General features: G+C 43.8%; 1 protein-coding gene across 1 annotated transcript in view; it reads right to left on the bottom strand.

Annotated features, from left to right (window-relative positions):
* Positions 1–17025, bottom strand: part of csmd3b (CUB and Sushi multiple domains 3b) — a 3002015-nt gene that overhangs the window by 616843 nt on the left and 2368147 nt on the right. Inside the window, exons 20-21 of the mRNA XM_070874966.1 lie at positions 13335–13550; positions 12687–12875 (exon numbers count right to left, since the gene is read on the bottom strand). Of these exons, the coding sequence (XP_070731067.1) occupies positions 12687–12875; positions 13335–13550 (405 nt within the window). The remainder of the gene's footprint in view (positions 1–12686; positions 12876–13334; positions 13551–17025) is intronic.

Here is a 17025-nt window from a genome sequence, read left to right as displayed (position 1 = left end):
GGCTCGAAGGGCGAATGGCCTACTCCTGCACCTATTTTCTATGTTTCTATCCCTGGTTTAATGAGGAGGAGCTGGAGGTGGAGCGCCATTATAAAGACCTCACAAAGGATGGTCGTGGCAAGCCTTCACCACCCCAATTTAGACGCATTTGGAGGGAGATCGGTGAGGCCGTGTCCTCAGTACGGGTTGGAGACCGGTGTCGGAAATGAAATAACAATGTGGTGGTGTTAGCAAGAGTAAGTAAACAATTTATTGTTGCACTCCCGTACTACTCTAAAAGGTTCTGTGGCAGGTTTGTGTGTGTGTGTGTGTGTGTGTGTGTGTGTGTGTGAGTGGAGGAGCATGCCTTGGCATTGGTGGATGACCACCGCCGTGCCACCACAAAGAGTGATGCAGATCCCGTGCTAGAGCATGGTAAGGTTATACTCCGGTCTGCATCACGCTCATGTCATGCAACATCATGCAATGTGAAGTCAAATGCCTTTTATCGCACCGTGTGTCGACCATTAATGCTCATGCAGCAATGGAACTCCTGGAAGTAAGAATGTGAACTGTTACGGATCACATGTCAGTTTGACCAACCCCACCCCCCTAGCTATAGAGTGAAATGTTGTCCTCTACTTGCAAATGTTGATTTGGACAGCAACGAGCAATGCACCCCTTCCACCTCAAGCACACAAGGCCGAGTGTGACACCAACGTCTCCCACCTCGACGTTGTGACCAGCCCAACACACCAGCGCCTTCCTCCAACCCCCTCTTCCACCCCGCATATCCCATATCCCAGATCCATATCCATATCCATATCCATCTATCCACCACAACTACCTCCGCCACCCAGAGTCACGAAGACCAGGGGGGAGAGGAGGGAGAAGTGCCAGTGTTCATACCACTTGAGGTCGAGGAGTTGCAATAGGAGGGCTCCAGCCTCCTGACGTGTGTGCCACCTGTTGAGGCGATGAGGCAAGCGATGGCTTCTGGCTATGTCATGCAACCCCCCGAGCCCACACCATTGAGGCCGACAGATCCCGAGGAGCCGGAGATGCCGGCACCTTCAATCACGACCCTACCTTCTCTCCAAGATGAACACATCAGCAGTGCTCCAGCTGCCCTCCTGCACAATGTGATGGAGCAGAGGTGGTGAGGGGCAGGGGTGCGGCTCGCCGTGGTGAAGGCAGACCCATGAAGAGGATGATGGGCCTCGATTCAAGGCAGGGGAAGAGAGGTGGTGGTAGTGGGTAGAGGGTTGGATGTTGGTGGTCAATATGTTCTTTACTTCTCATTAAGTTATGGCTGTTGTTTCACATGGGTCATTGTCAATGTCACTTGATCGGTCTCAGAACAACTGTACATATGTTGGAATCAATTGTTTGCATGTTCTGTCACTTTGGCATGCTGCACTATTCAATACAGTCACGTTATTCACCCACTCCTGGTCAGTGTCTGATTTTTACATTATCTGGGGTGTGTTCTGAGAAAAAGACAAATCTCCTTCTGGTGTACTGCTGTATGTGGAATCTCTTGCCCTCCACATATGATGCGACTGTTTAGTGGGTCCTGTCATCAGGCGATTGCAATACAACAAGTAAGGGTCATCAATGCAGGAAGGCTGCCATTCAATGAGAGACAGTCACACTACTTGCAGGGTTCACATTAAGGCTTGCACTTCAGTCCACTTTTTCTGAGGTCCACCATCGCGGAGTCCCACCCCTGATATGACATCTTCCTCAGTGACCTTGCAGTCCATAATATATCTTTTTCCGTGTGCTATACTTGAGGTGATGCTGTTCTCACTATCACATGCTGTGACCTGTCAAAGCATTACATGTTCTCATTTTCGCCTATTTACTCTGACAGATGCTCATACCATCTGTGCACTCACATTCTGTCAATAACTCTGTTCTGCCAGCAATGGTCTAAAAACTCTTGGAGGGTATCTCCATGGAGCCTTTACCATCTTTCAGAACTCATTGTCGCTTCTGCTACCACACCTTCCCTTCAACGGAGTACTTTTCATTTTCATGTCTGAACTCATTCTGTGCAGGTTAAGGTCGATCAAAGAACTCATTCTGAGCCTCTGATAATGGTGCAGCATATGGCTACTACTCGGGATGTGCAGCACTGCATCACTCTGAGCGATTCTCCCTGCCGCCCAATTCACAGCCAGCTCAAACCACCTTTTTGTCAGCGGTCCTTCTGGTGGGCGGGAGCACGATCTTAGAGGATCGTGCACAAGAAAAATCTCTGTTTTTGAGCCTCCGGCATGGGCGGCGACAGGAAGTTGCATTGACGGTACTTCACTGAGGAATCTCCCGCCGGCTGGGACCTGGACAACAAATGGGCGGGACATGAGGAATCGGTGAATTTTTTTTTTCGGGCGGAACCTCGGTGGCTGTGGGCGGAACTCTGATCAAGTTCGGGCCCATAGTATTTGTTTAATTTCTCTGTCATTTCCTAATTCCCCATTATAATTTTTCCTGTCTCAGCCTGTAAGGAATCCACATTTTCTTTTGTACATTCCCACGCAGGGGAAGGGTCGGGCAACCAAAGCCAGAGCTCCTTGGATGTCGAAAGAGGTAGAGAGGAAGATGAAGCAGAAAATAGGGACATATAACAGATTTCAGGTTGAGAATACAAGTGATAACCAGGCTGAATATAGAAAGTTCAGAGGGAAGTGAAAAAGGAAATAAGAGGGGCAAAGAGAGAGTATGAGAACAGATTGGCGGCGAATATAAAATGGAATCCAAAAGACATTTATAGGCATATAAATAGTAAATGGGTAGTAAGAGTGGGGTGGGGCTGATTTGGGGCCAAACTAGAGACCTACGCATAGAGGCAGAGGGCCTGGCTGAGGTATTAAATGAGTATTTTGTATCTGTCTTTACCAAGGCAGAAGATGTTGCCAAAGTCACATTGAAAGAGTTAGTTGTGATACTGGATGGGATAAAAATGAATATGGAGGAGATACTGGAAATGCTGGCTATACTTAAAGTAGATAAGTCACCAGATGGGATGCATCCTAGGATGCTAAGGGAAGTAAAAGTAGAAAATGTGGAGGTATTGGCCATAATCTTCCAATCCTTCTTGGAATCGGGGCTGGTGCCAAAGGACTGCAGAATTTCAAATGTTACACCCTTGTTCAAAAAAGGGTGCAAGGATAAACCCAGCAGCTACAGGCCAGTCAGTTTAACCTCGGTAGTGGGGAAGCTGTTAGAATGATAATCCGGGACAAAATTAACAGTCACTTGGACAAGTGTGGATTAATTAAGGAAAGCTAGCATGGAATGGTTGAAGGCAAATCATGTTTAACTAACTTGATTGAGTTTTTTGATGAAGTAACAGAGAGGGTTCATGAGGGCAACATGGTTGGCATAATGTACATGGATTTGTAAAAAGCAATAGACAAAGTGCCACATAATAGGCTTGCCAGCAAAGTTGAAGCCCATGGAATAAACGGGACAGTGGCAGTATGGATAAAAAATTGGCTCAGTGACAGGAAACATAAAGTAGTGGTGAACGGTTGTTTTTCGGACCGGAGGAAGGTATACAGTGGTATTCCCCAGGGGTCGGTACTAGGAGCACTGCTTTTCTTGATATATATTAATGACTTAGGGTTAGATTTTCCACTTTTGTGCAGATCGGCCAAAAATGGGCGTTATTTCCGGGGTGGGCGGTAAATATGGGTTTTCAGATCAACGGATTCTTGTCCATTTTCAAAGCCCCTAGTTTCCATTTTAAAAAATGGGCATTACCGTGAGCAATCTAGAATGGGCGTTAGCGTTAAATCTCTCTGACCTTCTGCCGTAAAGTGTCGCCGTCCTTAGCAATGGCATGGCAACACTCATTTCCCGTGATTCAGGAGGTCAGGGGTCAACATTACATGCACATAAGAGGAGACAGAGAGAGGGAGAGCAGAGAGGGAGTGAAGTCGTGTGTGGGTGTGGTGTTGGTGCTTGTTTGGCTGCTTTGGGAGGTAGGAGGGAGAGCTTCGAGCTTTACAGCAGATTGTGCGAAAAAAGTTAGCTGTTACCAGCCAGATATTTTCTCGAATTTGGTGCTTATAATGGAGGGAGTGGAGGAGGCGACACAGCACGCTGTGCAGACTGATGCTGGTAAGAGCAGTGAGCTGGGAGAGGAACAAATGGGAGGACAAAAGAGAGCGAGGAGGTTCACGGACGAGGCAAATGCCTCCTCATGCAGGAGGTCGAGTCACACTGGGGTCAATTGACACAGGGAGGGCATGGGAAGCCCACCCCAAAGGCCTACCAGAAGATATGGGCCGAGATAGCCGAGGTGGTCTCATCGACCTCACTGACAACGAGGAGCGGGTGCTCTCACTTGTCGGGACCCACCCCCAGTCAGCCACGCAGGCAGCTGCAGAACCTGAAGTGATGCCACGTGAGTAAAGTATACACCATTGCGTGATGTGAAGTCAATAGATGCCACACCCATTCATGTCCGAACAATAATAGATGATTGGTAAAAGTGTCCTCTAAATAATGCTGGCCTCATGAGAATCATTGCAATGCAGAATGTGTTGATGGTCATAAAAAGTGATGCCTGTGATGATTTTGAGAGCGGTGGTGCTTTTGTCGTGCATATGCTGTGTGTAACGCTGGACTCACCTTGTGACCCTAACACCACCTTCTCCTCTAATAACCTCATTTGTGTTTTGCAGCTCAGCCAGCAGCACATCCCAAGGCAAGACCACTGAGCCCAGAAGGTGGGGACGTGGGGCCCGACTTGGTGGACGATCCTACATCTGGTGCTGAGGAGCTCCGATTCTCACCCGTCAATCAGCTGGATCCGTTCTCAACTTTGAGGAGCTGCATCACCACGCTCCAGAAGGTATTCGACCCTAAGGCCATCTAGTGCTCCTCCAGCCATTCCCACCTCCACTCTGGAGGTACCGAGCCGAAGCACTTTGCCATAGGGCACCCCAGGTGTCCCCAGGACGGCGTCAACCCGCGGAGGTGTTGTAGATGTGACAGGTCTGCTCCACGAGCACCAGATGAGAGGGGTGACATGGTCGAGTTGTCCAGGAAGACTGTTGACATTGGTCACCAGATCCTACAGGCATTGGGGGGCATATCCCGAAAACTGGCCAGCATCTCCGGCACCATGACAGAGTATGTTCCACGGATGGCGGAGGCCCTGGAGGTGATAGTCAGGAACACTGCTGGCACAGGCCCCCCAGTGGTCGCGGAGCGCGGCACTCCACCCCTAGGTTCCGCACCACCACTGCCAACGACACATGAGAGGCAGGAGAAAGATCCTGCTTCTGGATCTGAGAATGTTCCCACCACGGTACCCCCCATTCCTGTATCCGTGCAATCATCAGCTCTGCCTTCATCCCCCCCAGTGAGGCACCACCTGAGGAGCGCCTTGGCCAGGCGGCGTGGAGTGAGGAGGGGAAGGATAGAGGTGGGGAGAAGCCGGGGAAGGAAAGTGAGGTGCATGTCCACAGTTGATGGCTGTGTTATATCTCCATCTTGGTATATGCAATTTGTTGTAATGTCTGGGGGGAGGGAGCCACCCTGTTGGTTTGCATTTGTGTTCTGTGTTGCTGGACATGTTGACCATTTGATTGATGTCAATGTTCTAAAAAGTGTTGTGGGGTGGGGTGGGGGGGTGGAGTGATTTTGACCGTTATACTTATGATTTCAGACCAATGGTCATATTAAATGTTTTTTATTTAACATAACCTTGTTGCGCATTGTCTCAGATAGCTGGACTGTTACACACTGGTGACTCCTTAACATGAAAGGGTGTATTAAACTTCACTTGAATCAACTTAAACTTTAACTAGCACTAAGGTGATGCCCACCAATTGATGTGTGAGCTGCACATACACAGCAGTGTGTCAGCTTTGTCAATAACAGCACGTTCTTTCAGGCAAAGCGTTCATTTTGAGCTCCTGACTTAAGAATCTTGCAGTTATGTAGCCACCATGGGCTCTTTCCTGTGGTCTGAAGGGGGCATGGGCATGGTTGCATAGTCAGCCTGATTGTCTGGCCATAGGTCAGCGTCCAGCCCCTCGTCCTCCTCTTCCTCTCTCTCCTGAGCTGGACCATCAGTCCCTTCTGGCAATTCTTGCCCCCTCCTGATAGCCAAGTTGTGCAGCATGGAGCACACAGCCACAAATTGAGTTACCTGATCAGGGTTGTATTGTAACTCCCCTCCTGAGCGCTGCTTAACATACCAATAGTTTTCTGGACCACATTGCATGTGTCTCTGTGGCTCTGGTTGTATCGCTTCTCGGCCTCGGTGTGGGTGCCACACAGTGGGGTCATCAGCCAGGTGGCTCGGCCATATTGTTTGTCACCAAGCATCCAGCATTGACCTTGTAGTTGACTGATAAATATGTCAGATACAGCGCACTGATGCAGGATGTGAGCCTCATCGATGCTGCCTGGAAATTTGGCATTCACTGCCATAATTATCTGGTTGTGGTCGACAACGAGTTGGATCTTCAGGGAGTGACTTCCTTTTCGGTTGTGAAAAACCTCTGCGTCCTGAGAAGGTGCCCGCGTGGTGATGTGTGTACAGTGCATTGCTCCCTGCACCTTGGGGAAGTTAGCAATTCGGTAGAATCCAAGAGCCATGCCAGTCTGAGCCTCCATGGTCATAGGGAAGCTGATAAAGTCCATCCTACATGCGTACAGGGCTTCAGTGACCTGTCTAATGCAGCAATGTGTGGCATGCTGAGATATAGTGCAAATGTCGACCGCAGAGGTCTGAAAGGAACCGGACACGTAGAATGACAGCGCCACAGTAACCTTGACCTCAATGGACAGTGAGGTCCTGTAGGTGCTGGCAGGCTGCAGATCTGCCCTGATGAGCTGGCATATTTCAGTGATCATCACTTTGTGGACGTGCTGTCTCTGAAAGCAGGTGTTCTCGGACACGTCGAGGTAAGACCTCTTCTCCCTGTAAGTGCGGGGGGTGTATGGTCTGGTTCTCCTCATCAGTCTTGCACGTCTTAGATTGGGCACGTAATGGATTAGACGTTGTGCCATTTGCACTCTGCAGCATCTGCGTTGTAATCGATGCAGGCTGAGAAATGGCTGGTTCCATTCAAATAACAATAAGTACAATGCCGATTGTTCACAAGCAATAAATTTCCCCACTAAGACACCTTCAGTAAAACCTAATCATCCACAGTATGATAAGATGTCTGTTCAGATGGTCACATCACGTGAAAAGAATTCTAGAGTATATCCAAACTCCCCCGAAGTTGAAGCAGCCTTTTTAATGAAGTGACCTGCGATTTACAAAATGGAGTCCACACCGTTGTGATTAGTTCAGATCAGTTCAACTTTTTTGCAGCGGTTTTTTCGGCGAACGAGGTTGTGGGTGATATGTGTGCGAGGTGCTGAAAGTGACGCTGGGCAATATATTGGGCGGGCGGTATTATTAAATCTCGGCGTTAAGTACGTGCTGAAAGAAACGTTGGGCGATATTATGAGCGTTGGGTTCGCTCATTCTGATGATTCCGCCCCAAAAATGTGGGCGGGCGGTATTATTTTTTCTCGCCGTTGTGTACATGCCGAAAGTAACGCTCAGCGATAAGTGACCGAGAAATGGGAGTCAGTTTCCATTTTGTGCCTAAATGGGCGATATATGGGCGTTACACCTCATTTCAGCATTAAAATGGATGTTAAGTGGGTGGTATGCATCCAAAAATAATGGAAAAGCTAGCCCCTATACTTGGGTGTAGAGGGCACAATTTAAAAATTTGATGACACAGAATTGGAAGTATACAGAAGCATACGGGATTCTGGGCTTCATAAATAGAGGCATAGAGTACAAAAGCAAGGAAGTTATGAGGAACCTTTATAAAACACTGGTTCAGCTTCAACTGGAGTATTCAATTCTAGGCTTTTCTTCCAATTTAAGGAAGGATGTGAATGTCTTATAGAGGGTGCAGAAAAGATTTACAAGAATAGTTCCAGGGATGAGGGACTTCAGTTACATGGATATACTGGAGAAGCTGGGGTTGTTCGCCTTAGTACGGAGAAGATTGAGAGGGGATTTGATAAATGTTCAAAATCATGAGGGGTCAAGACAGAGTAGATAGGGAGAAACTTTTCCCATTGGTGGAAGAGTCATGAACCAGAGGACACAGATTTAAGGTGATTGGCAGAAGAACCAAAGGCGACATGAGGGAAAACTTTTTTAAGCAGCAAGTAGTTAGGATCTGGAATGCACTGCCTGAAAGGGTGATGGAAGCAGATTCAATCATGGCTTTCAAAAGGGAATTGGCTAAGTACCAGACAGAAAAACAATTGCAGGGCTATAGGGAAAGGGCAAGGGAGTGGGACTAGCTGAAGTGTTCTTGGAGCGAAATGGCACGGGCTCTACGGGCTGATTGGCCTCCTTCTGTGCTGTAATCATTCTATAATTCTATGATTCCTAGTTGTTTTTTCCCCAGAAAATTGTGAGCTTCTGGAATACATTGCTGGCTATTGTGGTAGGTGCTGATTCTCTGCATGCCTTCAACAGGGATCTGGACCAGTTCCTGATTAAGGCAGAGATCGTATCATATAGAAGATAATTGTCTTAAAAGCTAATATTTGGTCCATGTAATCGCCTAGACCTGTTATGATTGTCAAAATGGAGTTGGAGAGGATTTTACAGAGTATTTTTTTGTCTTATTGGCCCTGTTTTTTGGCTCTCCCAGGATATTACATGGCTGTGGGAGCATGGCAAGAGGTGTTTAGCCATGATGGTCCGGTCATCAAGGTGTGGAGCAGGCTTGATTGGTCAGCTGGTCTTTTCCTGCCAGTCAATTTTGTATGTTTGTACATTCATCTGATCACTGGTAGTCCAGCTGAAAAAAAAGGTATGGCCTTATGGTGGGTGGATGACCAGCTTAGCGATAGTAAACGTGTGTAGGCAGAGTGGTCACATGGTGTGCACATGTTCATCAAATCTCCAGGAGTCAGGGAAAAATATATGGTTCATGGTTGACATGTGCCATTGAACTGAGTCTTTTGGTCCATTTAATAATATTTAGGAAAATTGCTGACCATAGATCGAAATGGGAGATGCTCTTATGTTCTTAAGTAAATAGCAGGATAAGAACATAAGAAATAGAAACAGGAGTAGGCCATATGACCCCTCAACCCCGTGAACTTTTATCTTATGTAGTAACCTTTTATGTGACACCTTGTCAAATGTCTTCTGGAAATCCAAATACACCACATCCACTGGTTCCTCTCTATCCACCCTGTTCATTACATCCTCAAAGAATTCCAGCAAATTTGTCAAACATGACTTCCCCTTCATAAATCTATGCTGACTCTGCCTGACCGAATTTTGCTTTACCAAATGTTCTGCCACTGCTTCTTTAATAATGGACTCCAACATTTTCTCAACCACAGATGCTAGGCTAACTGGTCTGTAGTTTCGTGCTTTTTGTCTGCCTCTTTTTTTATATAGGGGCGTTAAATTTACAGTTTTCCAATCTGCTGGGACCTCCTCAGAATCCAGGGAATGTTGGTAAATTACAACCAATGAATCCACAATCTCTGCCATTACTTCTCTTAAGACCCTAGGACGCAAGCCATCAGGTCCAGGGGATTTATCTGCCGTTAGTCCCATTATCTTACTGAGTACCACCTCCTTAGCGATTGTGATTGTGTTAAGTTCCTCCCCCCTCCCTATAGTCCCTTGACTATCCACTGTTGGGATATTGTTAATGTCCTCTACCGTAAAGACTGATAAAAGAATATTTGTTCAGAGTTTCTGCCATCTTCATGTTCCTCATTACTAATTCCCCGGTCTTGTCCTCTAAGGGAACAACATTTACTTTAGCCTCTCTTTTCCTTTTTATATACCTATAGAGACTCTTGCTATCTGTTTTTATATTTTGTGCTAGTTAACTTTCATAATCTAACTTCTATTTCTTAATCATTTTCTTTAGTCATTCTTTGCTGGTTTTTAAAAGCTTCCCAGTCTTCTGTCCTCCCACTAGATTTGATCACTTTGTATGCCCTTGTTTTTAATTAGATACCGTCCTTTATTTCTTTAGTTAGCCATGGATAGCTCTTTTTTCTCTTACATCCCTTCCTTCTCACTGGAATATATTTCTCTTGAGAGTTGTGAAATTTTTCCTTAAATGTACACCACTGTTCATCAACCATCCTACACTTTAATCTATTTTCCCAGTCCACTTTAGCCAACTCTGCCCTCATGCCTTCATAATCTCCTTTATTTAAGCTTAGTACGTTGGTTAGAGATCCAACTTTCTCACCCTCCATCTGAATTTGAAATTCAATCATGCTATGATCACTCATTCCAAGGGGATCCTTTACTAGGAGATTGTTTATTAATCCTGTCTCATTACACAGGACCAGATCTAAGATAGCCTGCCCCCTGATTGGTTCCATTACATACTGCTCAAGGAACCCATCCCTTATGCACTCTATGAACTCTTCCTCAAGGCTACCATGACCAATTTGATGTGTCCAATCAATATGGAAGTTAAAATCACCCATGATTATTGCTGTTCCCTTTTTACAAGCCCCCATTATTTCCTGGTTTATGCTCCGACCAACAGAGTCGCTACTGTTAGGGGGCCTATAGTCTATGCCCACCAGTGACTTTTTCCCCTTATTATTCCTTATCTCCACCCAAACTGTTTCAACGTCATGATCATTTGAGCCAATATCGGTTCTCACTATTGCAGTGATTCCATACTTTATCAATAGAGCTACCCCACCTCCTTTTCCTTTCTGTCTGTCCTTCCAGATTGTCAAATACCCCTGAATATTTAATTCCCAGTCCTGGTCACCTTGCAACCACATCTCTGTAATGGCTATCAGATCATACCCATTTGTCTCAATTTGTGCTGTCAACTCATCTATTTTGTTACAAATGCTACGTGCATTTAGACAAAGTGCCTTTAAATTTGATTTTTTTACCATTTTTTCCTGCTTGTTTCCTCTCTCCTTCAAACTCACTTTCTTTATTTTTGCTTTCTAATTCCAGCTTTACTCCCCTCACTACTGAATCTATTTTCAGGTTCCCATCCCCCTGCCAAGCTAGTTTAAACCCTCCCCAACAGCACTAGCAATCCCCCCCCGCGAGGATATTGGTCTTGGCTCTGTTGAGGTGCAACCCGTCCGGCTTGTACAGTCTCACCTCCCCCAGAAGCAGTCCCAATGCCTCAGGAAACTAAAGCCCTCCCGCCTGCACCATCTCTCTAGCCATGTATTCATCTGCTCTATCCTCCTATTTCTGTACTCATTAGCTCGTGGCACTGGGAGTAATCCGTAGATTATTACCTTTGTTTATTAAACTACCTTATTTAATTGTTTCATAGTTTTAGTAAGCAATAATAAGAACTTGTACTATTTGGTCTTTTATACTTAAGACGTGCTGGGTCGTTGGCAGGCTGGGAAAGGCTGAATTCTTGCTCACCATGTAATCTTTACATTTAGAAAATCTGAATGTGAACCCAAAGTCAAAACCTTCCTATTCATTTCCAATGCATACAGGCGTTACATTAGTACATCATTCTAAACAGCAATACATGCCATATATCTTGAAAATTTAGAAACTGAAATAAACAACGATCCCCAATGGCTCAGTATGCTGTGTGGTAGTTAACCATGCAGAACAGGAAACTTCTATGTTTCAGTCTTAGTCTGTGCTGTTAGCCAATCTCAGCTGGTGCAGGAATAGAGGTTCTTCACTTGGCCTGGGCATTCCCATACTAGGACAAGGATAAATATGCAAAGCATTTCCCTTGCATATCACTATCAAGTAATCTCTACTGGACATACTTGCATGCGGATCAGTTAAAGACCAGATGGGTTTAGCTGCCCAGGATCACATATGAAGAAAGTTCATTTGACAAGATATCAGAGAGCTGTTGTTGAGACTCCAATAATTGTCACTGTCTTCAGGATAGGAGTAGTAAGAAGAGAAAATAAAGTGAAAAAGATGAAATAATGAAGACAAATGTAAAAGGTCTTTTATGGGCTGGGATTAATTGCAGTTTCTAATGGTTTTATTTTCACACCAATTAAACTAAAAGTAAAGTAAATGTGCTTGATCCAGAATTTTTTCAAATTGACTAAGTAGAATATTATACTGTCAACAGATAGGAAAATAGTTCATCCAGCCATGAGAAAGACATTTCTACTTGCATTTTTATGGCTCGTTGGTAGTACAGTCTAGAATATTCAGCATTTGACTATTATTTAAATCAGGACATTTTTGTTATGTTCCCAAAATGACCAACTTTCATTTTAACATAATCTTGTCTTTATTTTATTGTTGAACAATTATTTTCAATTGAATAGCCCCTCCTCCAAGTTAACAATGATCTTTTTCCCCATTAGTGAAATCATTTTCTCTGACCTAAATCTTTAATTACAGGACCTCATTATTCTATCTTCAGGCTATTGGATTTCAACGAGCTTAATCAATTGCTATTTGATCCATTTTCACCTACATTACATAGAGATTGCTAAGAGTCAGTCAATAATTTTAGAACCCAAGTCAACCATGAAAGGATATCTCATTCTATCCTACTCAAACCCTAATATTGTCTATTGCTGAATCCAATATGAACACTGCTGTGACTAAATGTTTTATTATCCTGTGCATGCTATTAACTACAACTCCATAAACCACAACTACATGTACGAGTAAACAAAAGCAGCTGACCACGTACCCACACACCTTGGCAGAGGTGCACTCCACACACGCCGACCACCTCCTAGACATATGATCTGCGATGCACCTTCCAGACGGTAACCAGGTGTACAGGAAAAAGTTAGAGAATCGCCAATCCCAAAAGATGTCCCTATACGTTTGCCAAATGTTGGATTGCCTGGGTCTTCACAGGGTTCCAAGTTGTATTCTGCCAGTATCACCATAGAGATGTGTTAAGAAACATATTTTTTTTTAAAAAAGGTCTCGAAAAAGAAAACTATTTGTAAGTTTAAACATCTATAAGATCTGAAACAGACACTTTAAAACAGTTGTATTTAAATAACAGAAGTGGAAAATGCTGGAAATGTCTTACAGATCAATTGGCACCTGAAATTTAAGAAAGATTAATATTTCAGGTTTGACCTCTCACAGAACTGGAATCACAAGCCCAAGAATGCCAACAAGTAAGAAGGGAGGCGAAAACAATCGGTAGAGGTCAAGAGTTTAAATATTCTAACTACTTTCCAACACTTTCTGTTTTCATTTCAGATCTACAACATATCTGTTTTTTAAAAATGTCTCTTCTGTGTTAAAATTAAGATTGATTATTTCATATTCAACAATTTCTTTTAATAATGATTAGTATATCACATGCCTATTTTCTCACCTGAAAATGTAATATTAAATCCTTCGTATGATATTGAAAAGTCTGAAATGAAGCGTAATTGAGCCTTGAAATTTCCATAGAGACCAGCATTAATTGGTGTAAGAAGTTCTGAGCCAGTCAGCCGTGCTAGAGGCTGAGTAAAGCTGCCATTCTCTGTGATTAGAAAGTAGTCATGATGATCCTCCAGGTGAAAGGTGTGAAAGGTGAACTGTACACCTACAAAAAATGAAAACGAAATGAGTTTAAATCTCATTCTAATTTCATTAATGGCTTACAGTCAGGCAAGAATCACCAATGTATTTTCTTTCATTGAACAGATGCTCATTCAAACAAAAGCTTCCTCACTTGAAGATTATTTCTTATTACAACAATCCCTGCTGCTCTGTCTGGCACAACTACATTAAATTTGCAAAATGGTTTATCAAAGAATTGATTAGAATTTATAAAGCAATTTATTTGTAATTAAAAAAACTGCAGAAGCAACACTGGCAATGTCCTTTAAAACCATAGTGAATCAATAGCCTATGTATATTTCAACTGTCATTTATAGGACAGATCAACACTCACTATGTGACCCTTGATACTGATGAATTAACTAGCATTATACAAGCGCATTTTTCAATGGAATAGTACTAGTAAAAATATCACAACCATTAAGAAAAAATCTAAATCATTTGCATTCACTAGCAATGAAAACTAAATACAAAGCATAAACCAAATGGGTCTGAATTGTTAATTTGTGAAAGTTGGATTTGAAGGTGCTCATCCCTTGAAACAAGGTGCAGCAACTGTTGATCTTGACAAGTTTCTTTATTGAGATCCCCATAATTTGATGCCCTGTAATCAAAAGAAGAGGATTGGATGAACACATGTCCATCCAATCCCCGATGATATTGTGATCAGGCAAATTGTCCTAACTGAGCCATGTCCTCCAATCTTTATCTTTTTTAAGCTTTTCTCTCACACATATACTTGATTTATTTGCCTAAATTTGCCCAGGAGTTGCTCCATTTTTTGGGATTTTTCTGGAGTATCTTAAAAATCTCCATTCTGCACATTTAGTTTGTGCCAGTGTAATTGAGTTAGTTAAGAATTTTTTTGTTCTTTTTTTTCAAAAGGGGGCATTACCGGGCATCTACGCCCGTTTTGGCCATTTAGGCCACTTTGCACAGCTAATAGTGGCTCCAAACTAACTTAGGCCAGCGTATGCACAGAAAACCCTTGCGGAGAGTTAAGAAATCAGCACCGGTAGGTACTTAATGACTTGACTAAAGAATGTGAATAGGATCAAACAGCTATACAGGACATATGACAAACTTTGAAAAGTTAATTTACTGTACAACAGAAGCATTCATGAAAGCTTGAACTACAAAAATAAAAGAAGTAAAGAGACAAAACATATTTACATAATTTTTTCAAAATATCCAAATAAAAACAGTTATCACCCCCCCCATCAAAACTCCCCACCCCCATCAAAACTCTCTCCCCCCCCCAACGAAAATCAAATCCCCCCTCCACGATCAAAACACTCTCCTCCCCCGGATCAAAACTCTTCTCCCACCCCCCCAACAAAACTCTCCTCCTCCCCCCGACTTATCAAAACACCCCCCTCCAATCAAAACACTCCCCCCCCCGGATCAAAACTCTTCACCCCCCCCACCGCCCCATCAAAACTCTCCTCCTCCCCCCGCCTTATCAAAACTTCCCCCTCCAATCAAAACATTCTCCCCCCCGGATCAAAACTCTTCCCCCCCCCCATCAAAACTCTCCTCCTCCCCCCCACCCCTGCCATCAAAACTCCCCTCACTAAACAAAGCACAACCATCAATAAATAAAAATTAAACTCAAGTCCTACCTCAGCCCGGGAAGTCAACGGGCCGGCCGGATTGTGAGGCCAGTCGGCCTGGGATAGGGGCGGGACATCGGATCCCATGCTGCAGACGAGCTACTGCGCATGCACAAAACCTCCAGTGCACATGCATTGAGCTGCCGGCACTCTTTTGAGTGCAGGGCCCTAGCTCCTCCCCCTAATTGAATTGCCACGCCGCACCAAGCCATGGGAGAGGCCACAGAGCGGCCAGAATGCGGGGACAACTTTTTGGCGCCGTTTTTATCCGAGGAAGTCGGCGCATCTCACGTGAGTGCACCGAATAAATGGTGGGCCAAATTTGAGCCGATAAAGCCTAACTTCAATAGTCCATTCTTGTAATCCAGAAGCACAGATCTATAAGATCCTGAAGTAACTACAGTATACAAGTAATGGAGATGTAGGTCTGGACAATCACTCAGAAATATAATCAGTGTCACAATGGGGTATTCCAACAGAATGCACTCCTCACCCTTCAATCTTCAACATTTGTTGGATTCCTGACACTCCACCAATTTAGAACCATATATAGAAGCTATTAAGAATTTGAAAGTGGGTATAAAGGTGTTATGGGTGAAACATTTAACAGTTCGACTAGTGTGTTACTGGTGACTTGCATGAAAGTTCATAATCGGGTTTTTATCTCTGACCACTTGACTACCTTGATATACTATATCTATTCTACTTGCTAAGAAATAGAAAGATTATAGGATGAATTGGGATCCTTATCTGCTTATCTCCAAAAGAGGTAGCTTCAGAGATAGTGGATGGACTTTTATTAATATTCCAGAATTCCTTAGATTCTAGAACAGTCTCCAAGAATTGGACAGTAGCAAATATAATGTCGCTACTTAAGAAAGAAGGAAGAGAAAAAAATGGGGAACTAAAGGCCAGTTAGCCTGACATCAGTAGTAGGAAAAATGCTAGAATCTATTATTATGGACGTGGTAATAGGGCACTTAGAAAATCGTAATATGATTAGGCAGAGTCAACATGGTTGTATGAAAGAGAAATCAGGTTTGACAATGCTGTTAGAGTTTTTTGAAGATGTAACTAGTAGGGGCAGATAAGGGGAATGAGTGGATGTAATGTATTTTGATTTTCAAAAAGCTTTCAATAAAGTGCCACACAAGAGGTCATTACACAAAATTAGGGCTCATGGGATTGTGGATAATATACTAGCATGGATTGAGGATTGGTTAATGGACAGAAAACAGGGTAGCAGTAACACACTAGACTTTTTAGGATTGGCAGGCTGTAACAAGCGGGGTACTGCAAAGATTCATGCTTGGGCTTCAGCTATTTACAATCGATATTAATGACTTAGATGAAGGGACTGAGTGTAGTGTATCCAAGTTTGCTAATGATACAAAGTTAGGTGGGAAAGTAAGCTGTGAGGAGGACACAAAGAGGCTGCAGAGTGATATATGGCTCAATTTTCCCCAGTATTTGTGCCGTTTTTTTTTGAGCAGGCTGCTTTTTCTGGCCTAACTTAAAAATCCCCAGTTTCCCCAATCAATTTGCACCAGCATAACTCAGTTAGTTACAAATTTTTTAAGTCGTTTTTTTTCCAGCCACCTACGCCACTTCTGGCCATTTAGGGAAGTTTGGCTAGCTGAGAGTTACTCCAGTTCTGATTAGGCCAGTTTATGTGGCCTGTCCTGAAAAACCTTCCCTAGAGGCAAATTAAATAGAATGTAGGGAAGTGTGAAGTTATCCACTTTGGCAGAAAAACAAAAAAGCCGAATAATTGATGAATGATCAGAGACTGGGAAATGCATTCAGAGGGACCTGATTGTCCTTGTACATGAATCACAGAACGTT

The sequence above is a fragment of the Pristiophorus japonicus genome, chromosome 1, assembly GCF_044704955.1.
Source record: "Pristiophorus japonicus isolate sPriJap1 chromosome 1, sPriJap1.hap1, whole genome shotgun sequence".
NCBI lineage: Eukaryota > Metazoa > Chordata > Chondrichthyes > Pristiophoridae > Pristiophorus > Pristiophorus japonicus.
Note: the sequence above shows the minus strand (reverse complement) of the source record. Positions and strands in the feature narration are given on the sequence as shown.